This window comes from Pseudomyrmex gracilis, unplaced genomic scaffold (genome assembly GCF_002006095.1).
Source record: "Pseudomyrmex gracilis isolate BER0280 unplaced genomic scaffold, ASM200609v1 scaffold_178, whole genome shotgun sequence".
Taxonomy (NCBI): domain Eukaryota; kingdom Metazoa; phylum Arthropoda; class Insecta; order Hymenoptera; family Formicidae; genus Pseudomyrmex; species Pseudomyrmex gracilis.
Window position 1 is genome coordinate 149,746 of NW_018020762.1, and position 24,083 is coordinate 173,828.

The 24,083-nt window shown below is 38.7% G+C and overlaps 4 protein-coding genes across 6 annotated transcripts in view; 1 reads left to right on the forward strand and 3 right to left on the reverse strand.

Annotated features, from left to right (window-relative positions):
• The window catches only part of LOC109857929 (classical arabinogalactan protein 9-like), a 1,512-nt gene extending 1,222 nt beyond the window's left edge, over window positions 1-290 (reverse strand). Inside the window, exons 1-2 of the mRNA XM_020434721.1 lie at window positions 287-290; window positions 79-196 (exon numbers count right to left, since the gene is read on the reverse strand). Of these exons, the coding sequence (XP_020290310.1) occupies window positions 79-196; window positions 287-290 (122 nt within the window). The remainder of the gene's footprint in view (window positions 1-78; window positions 197-286) is intronic.
• An 888-nt stretch (window positions 291-1,178) lies between these two features.
• LOC109857917 (putative phospholipase B-like lamina ancestor) lies at window positions 1,179-4,214 on the reverse strand. The gene is made up of 6 exons (XM_020434706.1): window positions 4,082-4,214; window positions 3,799-3,945; window positions 3,078-3,324; window positions 2,666-2,931; window positions 2,182-2,419; window positions 1,179-2,083 (listed from the first exon to the last, which is right to left on the reverse strand). The coding sequence occupies exons 1-6, from the start codon at window positions 4,189-4,191 to the stop codon at window positions 1,424-1,426; spliced, it is 1,668 nt and encodes a 555-aa protein (XP_020290295.1). The 5' UTR covers window positions 4,192-4,214; the 3' UTR covers window positions 1,179-1,423.
• A 101-nt stretch (window positions 4,215-4,315) lies between these two features.
• Window positions 4,316-13,592, forward strand: LOC109857916 (tyramine beta-hydroxylase). 3 transcript variants are annotated; one of them, XM_020434705.1, is made up of 11 exons: window positions 4,316-4,394; window positions 7,157-7,293; window positions 10,560-10,713; window positions 10,873-11,019; window positions 11,258-11,505; window positions 11,604-11,757; window positions 11,928-12,191; window positions 12,287-12,517; window positions 12,641-12,769; window positions 12,873-13,047; window positions 13,274-13,592. In XM_020434705.1, the coding sequence occupies exons 2-11, from the start codon at window positions 7,163-7,165 to the stop codon at window positions 13,417-13,419; spliced, it is 1,779 nt and encodes a 592-aa protein (XP_020290294.1). In that variant the 5' UTR covers window positions 4,316-4,394; window positions 7,157-7,162; the 3' UTR covers window positions 13,420-13,592. The 3 variants fall into 3 exon arrangements, with proteins under 3 accessions (XP_020290294.1, XP_020290292.1, XP_020290291.1); XM_020434703.1 differs by lacking the exon at window positions 4,316-4,394 and having other exon boundaries at window positions 6,867-7,293; XM_020434702.1 differs by lacking the exons at window positions 4,316-4,394; window positions 7,157-7,293 and adding an exon at window positions 9,420-9,977.
• Window positions 13,593-15,080: 1,488 nt separating this feature from the next.
• On the reverse strand, window positions 15,081-23,140 carry LOC109857910 (active breakpoint cluster region-related protein). The gene is made up of 13 exons (XM_020434691.1): window positions 22,626-23,140; window positions 20,695-21,196; window positions 20,372-20,606; window positions 19,947-20,226; window positions 19,685-19,864; window positions 19,393-19,608; window positions 19,050-19,169; window positions 18,688-18,932; window positions 18,127-18,391; window positions 17,717-17,999; window positions 17,304-17,574; window positions 17,047-17,218; window positions 15,081-16,942 (listed from the first exon to the last, which is right to left on the reverse strand). Exons 1-13 carry the CDS (start codon window positions 22,737-22,739, stop codon window positions 16,520-16,522), a joined length of 3,306 nt encoding a protein of 1,101 aa, XP_020290280.1. The 5' UTR covers window positions 22,740-23,140; the 3' UTR covers window positions 15,081-16,519.
• Between the last annotated feature and the right edge of the window lie 943 nt (window positions 23,141-24,083).

Sequence of the window (24,083 nt, forward strand, 5' to 3'; positions counted from 1 at the left end):
GTGGTGGAGGCGGCGGAGGCGGTGGTGGAGCAGGATAAGAATAACTAGGTTGAGGCGCTGGATATCCTTGTTGACCACCGGTTTCCGTTGGTAATGAGAATGGTACATTGGGTCGCTGATAAGAATATCCTGCTTGACGGCCAACGCGCGACCATTGTGCGCCAACGCAATTGATTACCAGTAAGATATATATTACCTACAAATTATAAGTATGTAATGACATTGATTACAATATTGCAGTAAAGGATATTAAGAAACGTGGACGATCAAGACTAAGACATCTTACCCATTTTGACAGCAGCATAAGCATTTCGCATATGCCGGCAACGTTTTATGTCATTCTCTTTTATACAAATGTTTTGCGTCGCCGAATTTATTTTTTATACCCACTCTAAAGACTACATTTGTCTAATACCAATTTACTAACTCAAATACTATATACAATGTGTTAAACCCATTATTATATCACCGCAAGATTGCGGGTTTCAAGTAAGACTGTGACAAATGTTCGTCTTACTAAGAGAAATATTTATCTTGATTCATAAATGTGTTGAAACAAATCTGTTGTTGTTGAAGGAACACAGTAACTATGTAAGATGCAAAGATATAAGAGTCACCAACACATTTATTCTTTTCGTATAGCTGTAGTCAAACATTTTATAATTCAGGAAGTAAAACGAACGAAATACTACGTTGAGAAATGCAAGAACCACTAATGTGGCTGCGTACTTTAATTAGAAACTTCAAGATGAAAAGAAAAATAAACGTTATAATTTAAAAAGAAGACATTTTATTATAGAAGTAAATTATAGTAATTTTCTTCAAAAAAACCACAAACTCAATTCACTGTTATTTTGTAAGCAAAACTTTAGCAGATGATTTATTACCTCAATTTGGCAATAAAAAAACGTAGAATTTCGTACTGTTTTTAATTTTGTTTCAATATTTATATTTACTTGCCTATTTTAAGGTGTTTTAAAGTTATTCGTCGAGTGACGTTTCAGAAAACTCATGTCTGTAGTTAATTTAAAAATCCAAATTTTTCTTGTTTGTTTACTTAAATTTTAAAACATATTCCATTTTCAGTCTTTATTATGTGATATTTTATCAGTATTCTTTCTTGCGACGTACACATAAGAAAAGAATATGTGTTCAAAGAAGTAAGAATATAAATAATACACGTTTTCTTAACGTTTGGTTTTTATTTTCTTCAAACATTGCGTACACAAGCTTAACATACGAGCCACTTTTTTCTCTTTGTTTTTTTTTCGAGTTTAAAAAATTCTATAAAAAAGTTTATAAAAATTTATTAGCGTATTTTGTTGTCAATTTGTCAATCTTTTTTCTTTCTAGGTTTTGTAAAAAAATTCTAATTTTATACGATCGAAAATCAAGCGCTCTTGAAGATGCTCAGATAAGATACTCAGATCCAAACCCACAGAGGAGTGACGCTATCGAAATCGAAGACATCGGGCTGGCCGAGGTGCGAGACATTGGGAAAGCTCTTGGACCAGCTGAAAGGTTCTCTGGACGCCGACGTGCTCGGTCCGGAAATGGCATCGAAACTCGCCACACCCTCGCCGTCGGCCAGCACGATCTTCGCGTCGATCACGCCGAATGGCGTAGAGGCTGATTTTTTCAGATCGCCTCTGTAAGTTAAAATTTGCGCTTGATCCTTGTCCTCGATGCTCGGTTGCTCGTCACTGTGTCCTCCCATCAGCTCCTCGAATTGCTCCACCGTGGTGATGTTTTTCTGCAGACTGACAATCAAGTCGCTTCTCGTCACGTTCTCATCCTCTTTCTCGTCGTTCGCTTCGCCCGGTGTGTTGGTCTCGCGCGAACAAGCTTCTCCAGTGATCCAGAAGACACCGCTGTTCGCGAATCGCTCGGTGATGTCTATCGCGCGAGCACTGGTCCCCGACAAGGATCGTTCAACGAGATGAACAAAACCTTCGCGTGGCTCCAGTGTGACCCATTGCTGCGCCATCGCACCGGTCATATTGTGCGCAGACATGTCGCGAGACCAGGAGCGCCCGTCCGTCGCCAGACGATTCGCCGCCATCACTCTCACGGGTGACATCACCTGTTCAACAAAACAAATCCCAAGATAACCACGCCGACTCTCTTGATTATAAAAATCAATCGAAGCGCCACAAACGATGCAAAAGCGTTTTTGCTCACTTGATCCTTCGCGTTCGTGGAATTCCACAGACTGCGATTGGCGGCAACTGCCGTTACCGTTCCGGCTACGATTAACTCGCGATTATCTCTTACGATCAGATAGAATTCGTCCTGGGACGAAAGCGCGCCGGGATAAGATGACATTACAACCGTTCGACCCGGCACCGGGGCCGCCTTCTTCGGCAACGTGTGATAAGCGAAGGTGTATTTCTTCAGCAATCTCAACATCTTAGCGTATCTGCAAGAGAAATGTGAGTTTAATAGACGTTCCGCGTCAAATCTTGACAATCTGCTTTGATTTGCCATTGATAACGATACACAATACGCACATTTATAAATTATCCTCGCAGCGGAAAAATACAAAACAAGTATTGATCAGAATCCGATGTATGTCAATTTACGCATCATGTTTTTCAGAGCGAGAAGTAACCGAAATCATTTTATTTATCTTAAGAAGTAAAAGAAGAAGAAAAAAAACACTTGCGGCGCAGCAGTGGTGTGTCCAATCGCTATCAACGGATCCAATCCTTCCCGGGTCAAGCTTTTCAAGATGATCATGCCTTTGGTGTGATCGCAGTGGGAATGGAAATCGTTGTTTGTTGATATTTGTTCAAGATCCATTAGATTGGCCATGGCCAGCCAGAGGAAGTGCTCCGAGTCCATTTCATCCACGCCTTCCTGTCGGCTGCGACGAGCCGCAAATCTCCAGCCCGCCTCCAGACCGTCCAGTTGAATGTAAAACAGCCGCACCTGCGATAAATCAAAAAAAGATAGAAAAAAATGATTAAACAAGTAAGAAAATATGATGTTTATGAACCGTTGAAGATTTCTTGTACAAAAAAAAACCAGAAATTGATACAAAGCTTTTGAAACAGGTTGGCGCAACATTTAATTACCATATGCCAAAATGAGTCTGTGACTGCCAAGATCTCGGCGCGTTTGCGCACGATCGCGGTGTTTTCGCGAAGGAATCGCATCAATTTTCGACATTCACCGGCCCGTCTCTCGCAAACGGCGTGCACGGTGTTGTACCAATGACGATGAATCAATTGCCACGTTAAACTGCCCTCCAACAAGCCGGCCGCATAAGCTTGAACGCTGTCCGGATACTTGGATGACGTTTCTATTTCGATGACGGACCATCTGGAACGTATCGTCAATTCTCGTTTCGCTTATTTTAATTGATCTCCCCATTGATATCTGCAGCCGCTCCGATTTGACGTATAGTCGAAGCGCGAACACGTGCGCGAGAGTCTTGCGGGTTATAGATAGATCACGAAGATATCTTTGGAAGAGCTACCAGATAATATCAGGCGGAAAAAAAAGTATTAATTATAATTTTGATAACCAATTATTATACACATAAATTAAGTTTTGTTGCGTATAAAACAACGGTTTTTTTTTTTCAATTCACATTTCATTGACACTTCGCGCTGTGTTTTCGTTTATTTGCATACACAATGTGAATTGCACAAAGCAATATTTGCACATCACACCGCGTGACATTACGAACAAGACGCGCATATACGTTCGAAGATATCTCGCTCGCGCTCGCACACGCGAATGCGAAGATAAATACGCAGATTTTTTTTTCTATCTACGACGACATCGACTTACCCGGACTCGGAGATGCCCGTTTTGTAGTAAGCACGAGCGGCACCGAGTCTCACGTTGGTGAGGTCGTTGCCTTGGCCCCAAAAGTCAATGTGATATCCTTCTTTGTAATAAGACACACTGGCCGCATAAATTCCGTCATTTTCGATTCTAACGGGAACAACGTAAGAACGAATTGAAAATGTCACAACACAGATGAATATTTATATATAAATGAAGAAATTTATTTATATTTATATTTTGTACGCGGAATTATGGGTAATAAATTAAAAAAATTCTCACTCACAGTCCGTATTCGCCCATGATGATGGCGCCGATGCCGAGGAGAGCTACGGCGACGAGTATGTAAGTGGCGAAGCGTGTCTGCAACCACGAAGCTCCGACAACCTTCAACATGGTTCATCGATGTTGTGCTACACACAATCTGAAGACGAAAGGAGGAAATAGCAAAGAGCAGAAAACTCGCATTCTCAACCCATCGATTACCGACGTCCAATCTGCCGCAGGCTTCCTATGACAGATTCTTTAAGGTTCGCCCAGGTCGTGTTGTCCCTTCCGTCACTGCAACAATGTGACAATTGCGAAATTTTATAGGATAGGTATTTCGCTTCAAACTTTTCTACGGTTTCATTTGAGTGACGCGTATTGTGCAAGACTGTGTGTGTCAGTTTTCGTTCTCGGTCATCGAGAACTTCTTTCGAAGACAGAATGTTCTTTCTTTCCTTTTAAAGATTTTGAACACTTGTTCTGTCTTTATTTTGCGAGAGACTATACGAGATGTCATTTGGCCGCAACTCGTTTCGATCGGTTTTTCTTTCCAATTGTTCAAAACAAGATGTATATTGTTTTATTTCGCTACGTTGCTATCACCGAAAAAATTATATTCTCGTAAGTAGAAGATTTTATGCTTAAAAAATCTTCTTCAAGATATTTTAGATGATATTCTTCTGAAATTAAGTTCCTTATTTTAAGATGAAAATCCTCTAAATAGTAATATTGATAAGAATATGTACTGATTAGAATATTTTATACTTAAAAAATCTTCTTCAGATATTTCAGATATTTTTTCTCAAGATATTTTAGATGATATTCTTCTGAAATTAAGTTTCTTATTTTAAGATGAAAATCTTCTAAATAGTAATATTGATAAGAATATATACTGATTAGAATATTTTATACTTAAAAGATTTTATACTTAAAAAATCTTCTTCAAGATTTTAGATGATATTCTTCTGAAATTAAGTTTCTTATTTTAAGATGAAAATCCTCTAAATAGTAATATTGATAAGAATATGTACTGATTAGAATATAAAAAGCCTCTATGGAAAAACATATATATCTCACTATCGAAAAAGACTATTACTATCAATATTACTGTTTAGAGGATTTTCCTCTTAAAATAAGAAACTCTTCTTGGCGCCCTATTTTAGTATAAAATATACTTAAAGTAAGTGGGATATCTCCTCATACAATTTTTCCGGTGTAGAATAAAATTTCACAGAAGATTGTAACATACTCGATATATTTAAAATTTAAAACGTGTAGATAATTTTATTTATATTATTATAAATAAAAGTACACATTTTTGGACCAAGTGCATCGTTGTCGGTAGAATAAAAGATCGAGAGAAGAAGATCGGCAAGTGCAACATCTGATTAAACGCGCGCAAATTGAAGACGAAGGCCGAAAGTCATTATCGCTCGAAGGGAGGATGAGAACATCGTCGAGCGCTTACTAATCATTTCTTTTATCGCAACGCCGGTTTACACAGTATTGCGTAATCACTTAATATCTCTGAAAACTTGGCGCTCTCGAGATATCTCGACAAGTGCGACAGATAGTGCAGTTTTCTTTCGTGTAAAACGTGCTTTTTTTCTGCAACCGACTGCGGATTAAACGATGATGGCTGATCTTTCGGCGCTTCGAAAAAAAAAAAAACTGAAACACACACGACGGGTGTTCGAAATGCGAATCAAAAATACTGTCATCAGAAAACAAACGAGAGAAAGACGAGGATCTGTTAATGTCCGCGGAAAAGCGGATATTCAGATTTCTAAAAATAACGGGACACACTTATAAGTTTAAGTCGTTGCGAAGAACGAGACATCTCTTCTTCCAAAAGGTGTCGCAATTTGAGACTTGCAAAACGTTTCACAAATAGTATCGGATTCTCGAGACTCGCGGATAGGCGTATATCGCAAAAATCTTGACGTTTTATTTGGAAAGCGGTTAAGATTGACGTCTCGCTAATTAACACGTATAACGGGGTGATAATTTCTGAAACGTAAATTTTCAAGTCAGTTGTCAAGAAGACAGAAATTCTCGCAATTCGCAATTCAGCGCATGTCAACGCTCACTCCATTTTACTCGACTTATCGCGAATATTGTGCAAACAAGCGAGCAAATATTTAACTTCGCGATTTGATTTGTTGTTCGGAAAATTTTGCGAAATTTTTCTGCGCGCCGTGTGACGCAATTCGCAGACAATTTGCGAAAAGCAATTAATAAAGATTCGCAAGACGCGCTCTCAAGTTCAGGGAAGTTGAGCTATTTTCGTCATCTTTGAAGGAAACTGTGAGACACGTGACATTTGATAAGTCGTATGCTCGCTTATCGCGCGACATAATTACAACTTAATCTGTCTGCGGGAAGAGATATTGTAATTTCGCAAATGTGAATTTGTGAACATTACGTTACGCACATTGCGCTGTTTTATACGATATGCGTATGTCTTAATAAAAAAATATAAATACACCGAAAAAATTGTATTCTTGAGGAGAGATATCCCACTTACTTTAAGTATAGTTTTATACTAAAATAGGCGCCAAGAAGAGTTTCTTATTTTAAGAGGAAAATCGTCTAATTAGCAATATTGATAAGAATATATACTGATTAGAATATAAAAAGCCTCTATGGAAAAACATATATATCTCACTATCGAAAAAGACTATATTCTTAAATTAAGAATATATTCTTAATTTCAGAAGAATATCATCTAAAATCTTTTAAGAAGATTTTTTAAGTATAAAATCTTCTACTTACGAGAATATAATTTTTTTGGTGTATATAAATCGGTAAATGTAAAAAAAATAAAACCTTTTGCAACGAGAAAAAAACAAGACGTTTGTTTACGTCCGGTTTTCTTTTTACCTATTTTATCTTTTTTTTTTATCTATTTTTTATCTTGCAGACACGTACTGACGCATGAATACACGTTGGTGTATGCGTAATGAACATCGCACGACGCGACAGTACCGCAAAAGAATAATGACTTACAAACTAATACAAACGCGCAAAAAGCGTATAAGCGGTGTAAAAAAGATTCTGTCCGCAAAATATAAAAATCTACTCTTTTTTGCAGAAAAAAATGTCTCAAAAACGGACTCAAACAGGTTCGCGTTATTCGCGGGCAAGTTGTCATCAGCTGACGGAAGTAAAAAGAAAGATCGCGTCGTTCGTCGGGTGGCACAAATGTAACAAGATCGATCTATCAAACCGGTTCGTATCGATTTCACTTTTTATTCTCTCTCTTTCTACGTACTTACGTACTTCTCCGCAAAATAATCGTGAAAAATGACTTCGAATTCGCGTAAGGTTCATTTTCGCGCGCGATCGCGCTCGCGAATCCGATCCTTTGCGAAAAATTCCGCCGATTTCGCGCGCGTTAACATAATTCGTCCACGTGGCTTCGGATTCCATCTCACTTACCCTGAATAAAATTCGGTAATCTGTATTGCAGCGCGTCGTACACGGGTAACGGATGATGGGTCATCGGATCGCGCGAATTACATTCCTCGGTGCGAAATAAAATTTGTGAATGCTGTGGACTGGTCGCTCCGACACTCCAATCCAAGCGTTGGGGCTCTTCGCAAGCGTGTGAACGCGCTCGTTCACACTCGTCACTATCCCGACGACTGGCGCGGCCGTCTAGTCGCCAGCTGGGTTCGTCAGGGGCAATCGTCAGCGAATTCTGTATGTAATTCTCTCCCTTTCCTCTTCGGATCCCGCCACATATGATATCGTCATCGGCTGGTGCGTGGCCCCACCACGGCGACGGAGTTGAGTGGACGAAGACACGTGGAACGCGACGAGAAGCGGCGACTATATATATATATTGAACGCGAGAAGAGTTTCGAGATGTTAATAAAGAAAACAATAAAACAAACACACAGTTATTTGAAAAACGTTGTAACAAATGAAAAGCTTTATCTCCGTTTTATGGACAGAAAACGCTTCGACATTGCGTCTCGCGACGAGAGAAACTGAGCGATGATTTCAAACGACGATTACATCAGACCGTATCTCTCAATGTCTCGCGCTGCAATTAATATTTAAATTTTTCTCTTGTTTAAAATGCAATATTCCTTGACGTAAATAGATCAGCATCGAGATAACTTCGCGTATAGACCTGGAGGAAATATTTATCGATTAAATTTGTTTCAACACGATGAGATTGTTTTAAAAAACCAAAGAAAATTGTTTTGTCGATACACACGTTTAACTGATTATTCGCGCAAACGAATGCAAAAGATATCGCCGGTTCGCGCGAAAAGAAAAAAAAAAAAAGAAAAAATGCGTCCGCGCATTTTATAAAGTTCGTCCTCTTCTTCTTCTTCTTCCATCAGGCGTGAATTGTTGAGCGCGTTAATAACACGCAATAAAGAGACTCGGTCGCAATAAAGAGCCACGGAATTTCTTGATTGCAGTTCGACGACGAGACGTGCTCCACGAATGGAACGCAATATTACATTCCTCGAAAGATTTGGTTATTAGAACGGCCCACTTTTGCCTCACACGCACACACACACACGTATACCGAAACCACAATTCTAAGCTTAAGATTCTTGGTTTAAGACTTTTTATTCTTTTTTTTTATATCCCCAAAGTAATGGGATAAAATACCGAAAAAATATGTTTTGAGTTGTTAAAAAGTTGCGACTGTGTGTGAAATTAAAATTTTTGTCCGCAAATTCGCGGACGGATTGGTCCAGAAGTTTCAAAACTGTGCGCGCATTATAGAACGCGATCTTAAATTGGCAATCTAGGCCGGTTTAATTTTCCACTTCGTTAATATCGGCCAATCTCTCTCGATTATTGGAAATAACGTCTAACGCATTTTATATAAAACCGATCGGATTCGCTGATAAAAAATAATCTCCTTCATAAAATCTATCTCAGAATCACGTCATTTTTCAAAACGCATAGAAACGTCTGCCCAGCAAACACAAAGTAACAGTAACGTAACATTAATGTTATAATTTCCCACTCAATAATGTAACTGCAATGTAACATGCCTTGTACGTAGCAGTTACAATGTTGAGTGGGAAGTTATAACATTAATGTTACGTAACTGTTACTTTGTGTTTGCTGGGTGACTCTTGTTCCTTGTTCTCTCATTACGTAGCGCGACATATTGCGTTATGTCGTGGTATTGTTTTAACAGTTAAAATATTGTTTGTTTTTAACATTGGTTTTATACACCGAAAAAATTGTATTCTTGTTTTGAGGATATCCCACTTACTTTAAGTATATTTTATGCTAAAATAGGCGCCAAGAAGAGTTTCTTATAATAAGAGTAAAATCGTCTAATTAGTAACATTGATAAGAATATATACTGATTAGAATATAAAAAGCCTCTATGGAAAAACATATATATATCTCACTATCGAAAAAGACTATATTCTTAAATTTTCGGTATTAGAGATTAATATCGGCGGAACAATATAAGCGAGAAGATAAAAACGTTTCTCGATTCGCTTTCCGGAGTTTGCGCATTTCGCACGCTCTCGGGATGGAGATCCTGCGAGATCGCTCGAAGGATTATCAGTCCTGATCCACCGTTCTCGGACATCACAGTTCATCCTGCGAAAACACAAGAGCGACATTCGAAAAGAGAAAGAACGAGTATATCAATTTCAATTGTTGTAAAAAATTATAATATCAAACACGCGACTTAGCAAAAATTCAACAACCGACAAAGAAGTTCAGCGTGTTTCTTCGGTGTACAGCTTTGTAGAGAAATTTAACGAAGATCTTATCGCGTTGACGATGACGGTGTTTCTGTTTTTGCTGATCGTTCTCGCGTGTGTCCATCCGGGTTGGTCTCGGCGCGGTCTCACGAACGCCGGAAATGAAGCGGTGCACACGGTTCCACTTGGATCTGAAGCGACTTTTTACTGGAGGTACATCTTAAATTTTATGTATAAATCATTATATCACCGAAAAAATTATATTCTCGTAAGTAGAAGATTTTATAAAAAATCTTCTTAAAGATTTTAGATGATATTCTTCTCTGAAATTAAGAATATATTCTTTATTTAAGAATATATTTTTAATTTAAGAATTATAGTCTTTTTCGATAGTGAGATATATGTGTTTTTCTATAGAGGCTTTTTATATTCTAATCAGTATATATTCTTATCAATATTACTACTTAGAGGATTTTCCTCTTAAAATAAGAAACTCTTCTTGGCGCCTATTTTAGTATAAAATATACTTAAAATAAGTGGGATATCCTCAAAAGAAGAATATAATTTTTTTTCGGTGTAGAAATATATTTTATTTGATGGCACTAAATAAAATTGTAAATGTTTTTATGAGATTATAAATATAATATTTAATACAATATAATATACAATATATAATATAATATTTAATCTCATAAAAACATTTACAATTTTATTTAGTGCCATCAAATAAAATATATTTCTATACACAAAAATGTTTTCGATAATTATTTGATCTTCGTCGAACAACATTTGCAGAGTGGATTTTGCAAACAAATCGGTGAATGTGGAGGTTCATTTTGTCGGTAACGACAGCACTTGGTTCGCCATCGGATTTTCTGATTACGGGGAACTAAAGCCGGCCGATTATTGCGTTTTGTGGTCTGATTGGCGTCAACAAATTCAGCTGCAAGTAAATAAACCTTTTTAAAAACGAATTACAACCAAAATTTGATGCTTTCGCCTTGTACCACATAAATACAATGCGCAAAAAAAAAACCTTACCCCGTTAAAATCTTCCAATTTTCAAAGTATCGACACATTTAGACATTTCTTTCGCGATAACTGACAGGATTCGTGGTCGGATATCGATGGGACGTTGCATCTGGACGATCAGCAGGATTGCAAGAACTTCGCATGGAAGAGACGCGGCAACGTGACGAAGTTTACGTTCGTTCGCAAATTCGACACCTGCGACGAACACGATTACATTATTGAGGTACAAAAAGACTTTGGTCAAAGAATTCTTCAACAATCACACAGTTATCATTAGACGTATTAAGATACACTCGAAACAGCTCGTTAATCTTGAAATACAAATAAAGACGACAGATGAGGAGAAAATTTTAATAAATTTCATTTTATTGTGAAAACATAAAATATTTAATTTATGTTTTCACGTTTTATTTAGCGATATAAAGATTTAAATTATATCCGAACATTTTTTTTGTGCACAGCGAGGTACCACGCATCTCGTGTGGCTTCGCGGACGCGGACCCCTGTCCTCCCTGGCCGGTCTCAAGATAACGGACGCGAAGACGTCGGGTATGTCTCGCACGGAGTTGCTCAGAGTGTCTCACAAAAAGCCCGTGTTTCCCGCGAACGCCTGGCAGCTCGATGTGCTCGCCCATCGGGTTCAAGTGCCCAAAAGGGAGACCACCTACTGGTGTCGCGTGCAGAAATTACCGTCGGCGTTACAGCGAAAGTGCGCGTTTCTCTCATCTTCTTCTCTTTTTCTCTCTTCTTCTTTTCTGTATGCAACAGATATAAAGTGAGAAACTTACATTGTATTCGGTTTCGCAGACATCACATTCTGCAATTCGGACCTTCCATTCAGACGGGCAACGAGCATCTCGTGCATCACATAGAAGTCTTTCACTGCGCCGGACCTCCGGAATCAGAAATGCCCATGTACGACGGGCCGTGCGACAGCGTCGATAGGCCTGAAAAAACACAGGTAATCTCTTCCCTTTTCCGGTGACGCGGAAGAAATGCCTAACGCATACCTCCTGGGGAAGGACCAGGGTTGTGTGAGGCTTGCATCCGCGAAAACTTGCGCTTCCACTCGATCTTTGAGGAACTAAAATTCGAACAGAGTTTCACACCGGTGATTTTTCACGTGTCCAGATCTGCAAAAAGGTGATGGCGGCGTGGGCGATGGGTGCCGACGCGTTTGTGTACCCGAAGGAAGCTGGACTGTCCATCGGCGGTCCTGAATTCAATCCGTACGTTATGCTGGAGGTGCATTACAACAATCCCGAGCTGCACCAGGGCGTCATCGACTCCTCCGGAATTCGCTTCGTTCTCACGGAGACTCTGAGGGAGTACGACGCGGGTGTGATCGAACTGGGTCTCGAGTACACGGACAAAATGGCGATTCCGCCGCGTCAGGTGAAGAAGACAAATTTATTTTTTTTGTTTTGGAAAATTCGTGTCGATTCGTGGCGAAGCTAATTGTTTTTTTTTTTTTTATTGTTTTTCCTCAGGAAGCCTTCATGCTGTCCGGTCACTGTATAACCGAGTGCACCGGAGTCGGATTGCCCCAGAACGGCATTCGCGTCTTCGCCTCGCAGCTGCACACGCATCTGACCGGCATCAAAGTTATCACTCGCCACGTGAGAGACGGCGAGGAGATAGCGTCGTTGAATTACGACAACCATTACTCCACTCATTTTCAAGAGATCAGACTGCTACCGAAACCGGTCACCATTCTGCCCGTACGTAATCACGTCGTTTTACAAATTTTATATAAATCAAAAGCAAAAATTAAATATCCGTATACAAAAACACATAATTAACTATATATAAAATCGATATGTTAAGTTAAGTTACTTTCGCAGGGAGATTCTCTGATAACTACGTGCACTTACAACACAATGAAGAGACACAACGTGACACTCGGCGGGTTTGCCATATCGGACGAAATGTGCGTCAATTACATTCATTACTACCCCAACGCGCGATTGGAGGTACGTTTCAGAGTTCGTCGTTTAATTATTTACATAGGAATTAATTAGAAAAATAGAATTTCTATTAAATGATTGAAAATTGACGAAATATTTTTACTTTTAGGTATGCAAAAGCGCCATAAGCGACGATGCCTTGCGAACGTACTTCCGTTACATGCGGGAATGGGAGAATCAAGGAACCAACTCGGAAAAGAGCATCTCGGCGAATTATAAGAGCATCGAGTGGACCAAAGTCCGAGTCGAAGCGCTTCATGATCTTTACGAAGCCGCGCCTTTGGGTTCGTAGATTAAAAAACGCGAACGCAACCGGTTCGAGAAACTTTTCTGATCAGATTTGACTCAATTTTAGTTTTCAATATCTTTGACAATTAGGTTTTTTCATTAAAAAGAGCGAATTAAATTAGTTTTTAATTACATTAACTCCGATTACTTTCACTCGGTTTTTTTTTTGACAAATATAAATCTTTTTCCAAGATCTTTAAAAAAATCTTTTGTGTTTATCAGGAATGCAATGTAACGGCTCGGACGGCTCTCGTTTGCCCGGCTTGTGGGACAATATCGCGGCGACACCCGTTAGATTGCCTCTGTCACCGCTGGCCCGAGATTGTCTGGAACCTTCGCTCCGGCGCGAAATATTAGATAATATGTAAGATGTTATCCGAGTCGTCGATTGATTGTTCCATTGTGTAAATACATCCCGGGAACAAACAAGTAATTAAAATTCCAGAGCATATTAACACGTTACGTAAATTGTCTTTCTCTCAAGTGCGGACGCGCAACGTCACGGTTGGCCGAAAATAAATCTTCGAAATAAAATTCAATAAAAAAAAAAAAAAAAAAACAAAACCCTCCAAAACNAAAACCCTCCAAAACTCCACAGTTGATGTAAAAGTTTATAAATCTTCAGTATATTTATGCACTTTTAAGTTTTTTCTTTTTTTTTTTTTTATCAAGTTTTTGGCAGTACATCGCGTCTCGCTGTGAGACAAGAGACAAAAAGTTTGCAACAAACGGTTACAGACTTTCTAACAAATGGTTCATTTTGCGTAGTAATAATAATAATAATAATAATAATGTCTTATGTGTGCGAACTCTAAATCTCTAAATATTGATAAATGATATTAATAATAATAATAATAATAATAATAACACAAGTGTAATAATCAAAGAAACTCGTTTTTACAGTTTGAGTCAATGTACAAAAAAAGGCGGACGTTTCCTTAACGCTACGACAATATCAAAATTAGTCTTAATACGTACTACGGTACTTTGTGTTTTGCGATATAATACACGGGTCACGAGGGGGGACGGGGGGAAAAAGGGTTAATACACGCATACAAACAAGCACAAACACGCACGCGGTTGCCTCCATACGCACGAGATACACAATAGTTGCCTACTTTTTTTTTCTCTCTCTTTCGGTCTTTCCTGAAACAATTTATTAATACTCTTCTCACAAGTTCACATTTCTACTGAACACTCTCGTCGGACTCTCCTTCTTCTTTTCATTTTTTTTTGTTTTTTTTTTTTAGATTTCAATTATTGCAAACATCGCAGGCGGCAAAATCAAATGGGACACTTCGCGTGTCTCGCGTTTTTTTTTTTTATTTATTTATTATTTTGTACTGCCAAATTCATGTTTCCTTTTCTCCCTCACTTTCCCTTTCTCTCGTTTATCGACTACAATCATACTTTTCTATCGTACAAAGCGTTCCGAACATCTTGCACTTAAAAAAAAAAAAATATTAATTAAATTAAAAAAAAAAAAACAAAAACCGGATGATCGTGAAAACTAAAAAAAAAAAGATATACAGATAGTTTTACATATGTATCTAGAAATGTATGTAATTTTTTTTATAAACAAATTTACTTTGTGCATTTCCAACTCGTTCTCTTGTGAAACATTGCACTTCTCTCTCTATCCGCGTAATTTTCGGAACACTGAGTGCGAGAAAGGACCTTTTTTTTTTTTTTTTTTGGCTCTTTGGCGTCTCATTAAGCTGCATTTTAGACGATCGTCTCAACAGAAATTAATAATAAGATCTTCACCAAAAGTACGGTCGAAAAATACCGTTTTTGACGGATTGAGGAGGACTTTTTGTTCGTGTAAAACGTCTTGTTGCATTGTGAAAATTCTGAGTTCTCTCGCAAATGGAATGGACGATTATAAAGTATATGGTACATCGCGTGAAAACCACATTGTGAGAAATGCCGTTCCCTGAATTTCTCAGAATCTCCAAGGAAGAACAAATTATTCTTTTTTTTTTTCTTTTTTACTTCCCGGATGTTGTGGCGCTTTTGCGAGATGCTGTTTTTTTTTTTTTTTTTCAAGTATACAAGAGTTATATCGTGTATATATAACTTGTAATAAGATGATAAAGTTGCACGTTGTGCAACGAATGTACAAAAAAGAGCTTGTATAAAAAGATTTAGATTCTCTGCTAGGAACACACGTCACGTGAAAAAGTTACTTATTTCCTAGAGCACACGCGGCCAGATTGCATTATCGAGTACATAAATTTCAGGCTTTTCGAATTTTAATTTCAATTTGTTTACATATATATTATAATATATATACACATACATATCACACACGCGTTTTATTTTTACTTCTTTTCAATTTGTAAAAAATTTATTTTTTTTTCTGAGAGAGAATCTAATATGAGAGAAAATCCTTCCTCTTTTTTTTTTCTTTTTTTAAGAAGTTTTTAAGATATTCTCTTTATAGCGCATAACGTTATAATAAATATAAAAATTCTCTTTTCGTCAACTTTAATTCACTTTTCCTTTGGTTCTATAATCTACGTTAAAAATTCTCTTTGGCCAATTTCGCACCTGAAATTTCTGTATCTCTTCACACGCATCTCATCTTGTCTTCGTTCTTCGCGGAAATCTCGTCGGTCGATTTGTTTGCGCGACAAACAGCCACGTCTTCGCGCACGGACAATACAGAGTAGAAAATATATTATGACTTCAAAAGTAAAAAGATATATGTATATATATATATTATCGTTATTACGTTTTATATATGTTTTCTATAAGAGTAGCTTCGCTATGTTGCTTTGCACGAATACAAAGGAAGTTCCAACCTTGTACGGAGGACTTTTTATTTATTTTTTTTTTTTATTATCAAAGCCGGTCTATTCGCGTAATATATTTTCAAGCTCAGCATTGCGAAAAGTTTATACGTCGCGTGAAAACTAATGTGTATTAGAAAAGAGAAATTGATTACCGTGCCAGTTCGTACGAATATACGAAAGAGATCGGATAGATAGGTCTGAAAGACGGACACATTAGCGACTAATTTCTCTCAAATTAATTAAAATCGTAATTGATCAACACAATTAAAAGTATCATTTGTTCAACATTTTAAAAATATTATGCGCTTCTCATCACTGTTTAAAAAAACTTCAGTTGCACAAAAAAAACGTTTTTAAAGGATTTGTGTATTTGTCTAGATTTGTCAACTGATAACGTAATACTGATAATAATTATTATCCGTTATGGCGATTGAGAAAATCTCATCGCATAAACGAATTTAAAAAAACAACTCAGGAAAAATAATATATATTTTTTTACTTACTTTGTTATTAAATCTATACGTTATTTAATCGAATTATCCTTCAGACACTACCATATTGTTTTTTTTGGAATTTGAGGGAGGAAGTTGCCGCGTTTTTGTTGCCGCTTGTCTACCGACTGCGAAATCGAGCATTAACGGCAACGTTAATCACATTCAGGAACAGGGGACTAGAGCGATTGATTGTTCTGTTGTTGCATGTGTAACTGCAGGAAGCAGTAGAGTATGCCGGCTTGGGCCATTACGTCGACAGTGCCGGCAGCGAGTGGATCGCGGCTTTTGGCGTCGCTGCGCGAGTTGCTGGTGCCCGGTCGCAGCAACGTAGGACCGAACACCGTGGCCAGGTTGTGCAGTGACATTTTGTTTTGTGCCTCGTGTTTGTTAACGCGTGCTAGATGCGCCAGCAGAAAATCGATCACCGCTTTGTTGACGGCGGGCAAACTCTCGTAAACACGGCGCAGAGAGGCACCTCGTGACAAATCGCCCGTCTGAAAGGCTTCCAGGAACGACGGATAGAGAGCGTCTGTAAACAACGCTTCTGGCATCTCACGCAAGTACAGCTTCAGCACGCCCGTCACCGAATGCACGTCCACCTTGGTACGCGTAAAAATGTCAGTAATGCAAAGAAACCTTTTTTTTTTTTTACTTTATAAATTAGTGATATAACAATTGTAAAAAGTGTTAGAAATGCAAGCACCTCTTTGAGAAGCTGTTCCGCTTCGTACGAATTGCTCTCGAACGATTTGCGCAGTTTCGCCACGTCAGACGCCGAACCGGAAACACGATACAAGCCTACCTCGCCGACGCCCCGTCTCTCTACCTCTCGCACACATGCCGTGATTATAAAAGGCACATCGCGTTTCTCTCGTCTGAAATGTTGAGCGATTGATTAGTGTTTTTCTTTTTTTTTTTTACTTTTTTTTCTATTGGCAATTCAAATAAAAATGCACGTACTTGCACACTTGTTGAATTTTGGCGCCGAATAAGCCCTGCGGTTTGGCCGAGGGTACTCGCCTCAGAGTGACTTCACTCGGAACAAATCGCAACGCCACGTCCAACGTTGCAGGTCCCAAGTTCAGAGATCTCTCCACTTGGTCGGATTGCAGCCAAGATCTGCTCAACCGTTGGATACACTTGCCTCGTAGTACTGAGCGCGTACCGCACTCTTCATATAGCAGAATCCTGACGTTCTGACTCCCTTCTAACTCAACCACAAAAGTTTCACCTGTAACAAACAAAAAATAAAAACTTTCTTAACCAATAATTATTGTAATAGAAAAAGTTCAAATATATAAAGCGAAGTTTATATTTTCTAAAAAAATTTAAATTAATATTAAAAATATACTTGTGCGGAAGAAACATCTTACCCCACAATGGAGCTTGACCTCTGACAACACGACTCCGCGCCCTCTTAAAATAGTGTCCATAGCTGTCGACTTCTACAATAATATAGAGATCGCCAACCCTGTCTAAGCCTGGCGGAGTAAGTCCGAGCAGTGTCAAATGAAGATCACCCAATAACAAGCTCTCATCGCGTCCCGATCTTAATAGGTAGCTGCCCATATCAGTTTGTAGATAAGTCCGACAAGCAGTAACCCAGGCTTGCAATTCGTACATTGTCAAAGGTAACTGTCCCGGAGGTTGTCCACCCTGTGATAAAATATTAACCTCGTTAACGTAAAGTTCCCGCATTCTTCAAAGACATTCATTTTCTTCAAGTTAAAAAAAAAAAAAATTATATTCTTGTATGTATAATTATATAATAGAATCTCTCTACCTGCTGTAACGCTTCCACCGCTTCCACCCATTGAGAACGCTCAAACTCACTGGAAAGAAAGAAGGTGTAGGAATTCTGTACGCGATTCTGCTGATTCTTGTGCGCGACACGCAGGACCAAGTTCGGCGAAGCTAATACCAGTTGGGCCTCAAGCTCGGCGAGCTTCTTACGATTCTTCTCCGAGCCTCTGCCACCCAATCGGATTCGTTTCTCCTCGTTCCTCTCCTCCCATAATATCTGATCGCGAACTGTACACGCTTGTGACCTGTGTGTTCCGAGATAACAATCTTCAAGTTTACTTAACCAGATCAAAACTTTTATTTTCTTTAATGATTTTGGCAGACTAACTTTTAATGACATAAACAACGATATAAACAACTATTTATTTACTATTTGACTTGTGATTTTGCTATTTGCTTGAATACACATATCAATGACTAATCAGATAACATCAATCATCGTACATCGAATAAGAATGTCATCAGATCGTAAGTGTGTCATTCCGGTGCTTAGTCATCGTTAATAATTGATACTGCGAAGTTGACAGGCTTGTAACCTTACCTTAAAGCTACCACATTGGCGGGGCTAGCCTCGCGCGGCTCTATACCATCTTCGGTGACAGCGGCTTCCGCTATCGGCACGTACCACTTCAACTCGAACGTGAACTTGTCCCTCCCGGATGCTTTATACTTCGCGCATGCGATCACGTCGTTAAAAAGAAATAGGTGTCGCAACTTTCTGTGACCGTCAGAGAGCTCGACCACGAACGAATTCTTCACCAATCTTCGTTGAGCTCTGTCGTGACTCTGTTGTGTTTAGAAGAAAACCGTTCAAGTAATTATTATTACATATCGCGTTGTATAAAATAAAAGAAACTATACGATTATGTAATCGTTGTGGAAAAATCGCGTTGCAAATCTTACCGGAAACATGGATTTCGTCTGAATGATATTGAATTCGTCTAAGAAGTTCCTGGTCATAGCCAGTGCTTCCGAGAGAGGCGCGTGATCCGCATGATTGACTGGCGTGTGTTTGAGAAGATCCTGAAACCAATGACAACGAGATAAATTATCAATGCTAAGTTAAAAGATAAGATTAAGTAGAAATTACGACGTAAACGGAACGTATTTTCAGAGAGTTAAGATTCGTAATAGCTCATTAATGCGATTTTATCGGATGTGGAAAACTATCTTTTTGTTTCTTTTCTGTGGGAAAACGAATTTGATACGTGTACGACGAGAATATGTACATCAGTCCTGTACTTACGTGTAAAACCAGAGCGTTCTTTTGTACTCGGGCAACTGGCTTGTGCAACAGATCCTCCAGCGACAAACCCGGACCCTTTGGAAAACCCCGGAGTCTTATGTCTCTAGTTATCTCTCCGAATTGAGTAGAATGGGCGGAACATCGCCGCACGGTATCGGTCGCGCGAGCATAATTGTGCAAAAACGCACCGTATAATCCTATATTACTGGCCATAATCTGTAAAAAAAAACCGATATATAAATGTTACAATTGTTACAAAATATATTTAACGACGATCTTCGTCGTAACAAACCTTAAATTGTTCTCCTATAGTGGTCTTGTTGTCCCACTTTTCCGCTTTCTTCCGCAGATCGTCCAGAAACGTCTGATGAAGAGCATGAAGTTCCGGAATCTTGTAAAACATCGTCCCAAATTCCTCTTCCGAAATGACCGGTTGAGACGTCGTCAAAGTTGCCCTAATAGCTTTCATATACTGCAACAAGAACAACAGTTGATCACACGTGTAAAAAAATTATCACCCGCAAAAATATATATATATTTTTAAGATAACTCACTTGTAACATCACAGTTAAACACTCTACATATACAGCCTCGCTCTCGACTACTGAATTTACAATACACTTGACCATCGACGTTCTGTCATCCTCGCGGTCTTTGCTCTTTTCTTGTCTGCGAGGCGTCGTCGGGGTCGGTGACTCCAAACTACCCTCGCTCAAACTCAACGGTTCGGCGTCACTGCTGCCGGTTTCGTTGTCCGTGCTGAGAGCCCGCAGCAAGATCGGCGGCGCCGGACTGGCACCTTCTTCGTCTTCGCTATCCATCGCTGCTCTGTGTCTAAAATAGTAAAATTAAAAATCCACGTAATATAATCTATTTTTTTCTACATTTTACTCATGTAAATCCAGCAACCAGTAACTTAATTAAAAAAAAAATGTATTTCATTTGAAACAAAGCGAGAAGAATGAAACAAACAACTTACTGTATAAAATAATCGATGTTGACATAATTACTCTGATTGCCCGGCGAGTCTGGCAATGAGGGTGGTCTTCGAACCGCGGCTTTGCTACCATTGCTGCTATTGACAGCGGGAACACGCGCGTCTATGTACACATATTCTCCTGTTTGATCCAAGGCCACCGAATCGTAATAAGGTTCTTCCTCGGACGCTTCCGCATCACCTTCCTCGCTGTCTTCGGTGCCTGCTTTTTCTATGTCTATTTCCATAAATGAAACAATAAATTTTTTTAATAAATTTCTATACCCACAAACTTCGCGACAGTTATGTAACAAAGAAATATATACCTTTCTCGTCTTCTTCCTTGAGAGATTCCTCGTTCTTGTCTTTCTTTGAGCTCCCGGTAACTTCGATTACCGTGACATAATTACTTGGCACATCCGGATCACTGTTTCTCCTAAGTTCAGGCACTTTCTCGGGACTTTTCGGTATCTCGCTCTTCGGCCTCTTGCTGGCCGTGCCGAGAGTTGAACTCAATTCCGACACGCACTTGTCTTGAAATTTGCTGATGTCCTCACGTTCCGTCAGGGTGGGAGCTGTCGGTTTGAGATTCTGATAATTTTGCGAGTTTGAAGAATCAACCAGATTGTTTTCCGACGACACTTGCGTGCCATCCTGTTGCAACTGCGATCCCGTTTGTTGCTGTTGTTGTTGAATGTCAGATGTGTTCGCGCTGCTTGCATTGGTGTTGTTTGCCAGCTGCTTGTGTCGCTCAACATCGGCGAGTAATCTTTCCAAATACTCGACGTAAAACTCTTCCTTTTCAAGTTCCTCTCTTAAAGCCGTTACCTGCAGAAACACAAACCCAAAGATTTTTTCTTTTGTCTCTCGAAATTTATTTATTTTTTTTTGTACAAATACAATGTCAGACTTAAAATTACTTTGATATTTTTACATTTTTAAATATCTGATTAAGATTTATGTGTTATTTCTTAAATTATGGGTTTATTTATTTGTGCAAAATTAAAATTTGCAGCCAAAAGTCTTTAAATTCTGTTTCTTTTTTTTTTTAAATAAAAAAGTACAGATGTACAAATACATAAAAACCCAGTTAGTACAAAGTGCTATGAACTTCCCTGATAATCTAAAATAAATACATTTTCCCGAATGTTGTGATAACAGAGGTGATAAACTCTCCGATGATTCACAAAGCGGTAGTCAAACAGGAAGTCTATTATGTTTATTGTTTCCTTTATCGTTTCGTTAAATTTACTTACGAAAACAACGTTTCTCGTTTAAAGCACGTTAAAAAGAGAATCATAATTTAGTAGATGGATTTAAATACATTAATATACTCTACTCTCTCTCTCTCTCTCTCTTTCTCGCTAGCAAGTTTCGAAGCAATTCGATGAGTCATCAAGCTAGTCAATGTGTGGCATTAATTGAATTACATGTGAAGGAAGTTTTTTTTTTTTTATAAGTAGAGAAATTAAACTTTCTTCCTGTGAATATCTTTTCCTTCTTCCTCAAATTAACATTCGACTCATGTTTTTTTCATAGAAATTCATTATCTGTTTAAACGTGCACACAAACACCGCGTGTGTATTGTATGTACGTGCGCACCCTCTTCTCTAAATACCTGGTATAAACATTGTAACACTTCGTGATACAGTCACAACCTAGTTATTGCGCAATACTCCGCATCCTTGTCTCGCTTATAATTCTCTATCGTCGGATCTACAATCAATATCAATTATCCACCGCTATCTTAAAAAAAAAAAAAAAACAATTGTGTGATTAATTTCTTCTAAAATGTAACAACAACTTTATTTAAAATTGACCGAGGAAAACTCGTTGCTCTTCGCTTGTTTGATGACATGAGTCATTAAGTGAAGTGTTAATTGTAGCATACGCGCGCACGTACAAACACACACACACACGCGCGCATAATCACGCCTACGTGTTACAAGAGACAATTAATCGGAAAATCCGATTGGAAAAAACTTTCGTCGCAAATATCGTCGAAGAGAAAAACAAACAACGCGCGAGTTGTGTGTTGTTGTCATCCGCGATTTACTTTTTTTGCTCTCTGCGTGCGCGGTAGCGTAATCGTCTGCCAACAAAACATCATCGTCCGCAGTAATATCTCGATTCGGGAAAATGTCAATGAAAATCAATCGCGCGCGGAGTCGGGAATAAAATTGTCATTCCGAACGGTCCATCTTTCTCGATGTGATGCACAAATCTTCCTTCCGAGAATAAGACCGCACCAACTCACCTTTTGCTTGTGCCTAACAAGGTTCGCGCGAACGTCCTCCTCCCAGGCGGCCGGCAAGGCGCTGTCCGGGAATCGCTGCACCCAGACACGCTGAAAGTCCCCGAACACGCTCATGCCAGCGAACGCGGACGCGCGGCGGGCAACACGGTACTCTCCTCGTCGGTGACTCCGCCTTCCCTGTCTTTCTCCAGGACCTAACTTCCACCATCAAACCCTATCCACCACTGCTACACCCAATGTGTCACTTTCACTTCACAGTGCCGTCGTGCGCATCGCACGGGGGCGCGGCACCGACGACGATGATGTCAAGTCTCGCGCACTCGACACACTTACTCGGCTACGTGACGAAACGTTCACCCGTGTGTTTCCGTCGTGTTGTTGTCCTTGCGCGGACAGGCAACGGCGTAGCCAGCCAGCCAAGCGTCGTCATACAACCGCTGTCATTTTGTCGACACAAGCAGAGAGAAGTCTGAGAGCGGCCAGGTCCATAAGAGAATGTGTAATCACTTTTCCGCCCCGTAAACTAGCGCATGTCCACGGGTGGTACACATTGGAACTACGCAGCCAGTCCACGAGCGACACGTCGGTGCGATATGTCCACAGCGTCCGGTTCTATTCTGTGCTATGTGCACGAGTTTAAATGGTCACTTTCTTTATGTAAAATTTCAATTGGCTAAACATTTACCATTTTATTTTAGCACAAAATGTTTACGGAGACTGAGTGACTAATAGAGTTAAAAAAAGAGACTGATTGTGAGAATGGTTACTAACGTTGCAATGTATATGTTATATACGTAAGATTTTATCGAATTGAAATAATTAAAGCCTGAATCGTTACGTGCACATATTTTTTAAATATTTGAACTTATTACTTACTTGCAAAAGTTTAATCATTAATGGTAACATTTTATAGACACAAAGATATTTAATAAAAATAAAATAAATATATACGTAATATATATTTATCAAAAAGATATATAAAGTTTATGTATTTGTATATAAACTTCTGTTATAAATTCATACAGTATGTGTGCCCGGAACTCTCAAACAAATTAAAATAATGGAAACGTTTTCAATATTATGTAATAATAACAGAATAATAAAACCCTTGGTGCTGAAAAACACATTGCAAACTAAATCTAATTTATTGTTCCTTTTTCTATTGTTTCTCAATATACAAAATATGATAATTACTTATACATTTTATTGTTACGCATGTATAATTTATAAGTCATATCGCATATACATATAATTACGCATATATAATTTATATAAGTTATATTGCATATATAATTTATAAATTTATATGCATCAAAATTGATTACTTACATTATTATCATAACTGTTTATTTTTACATGTACGTTGTATATACATACATCTATTAATCCTTAATAATAAATAGTATGGTTTATATACATACGTATATTTATAATAAATTTACAAATTATTGTTTAAAG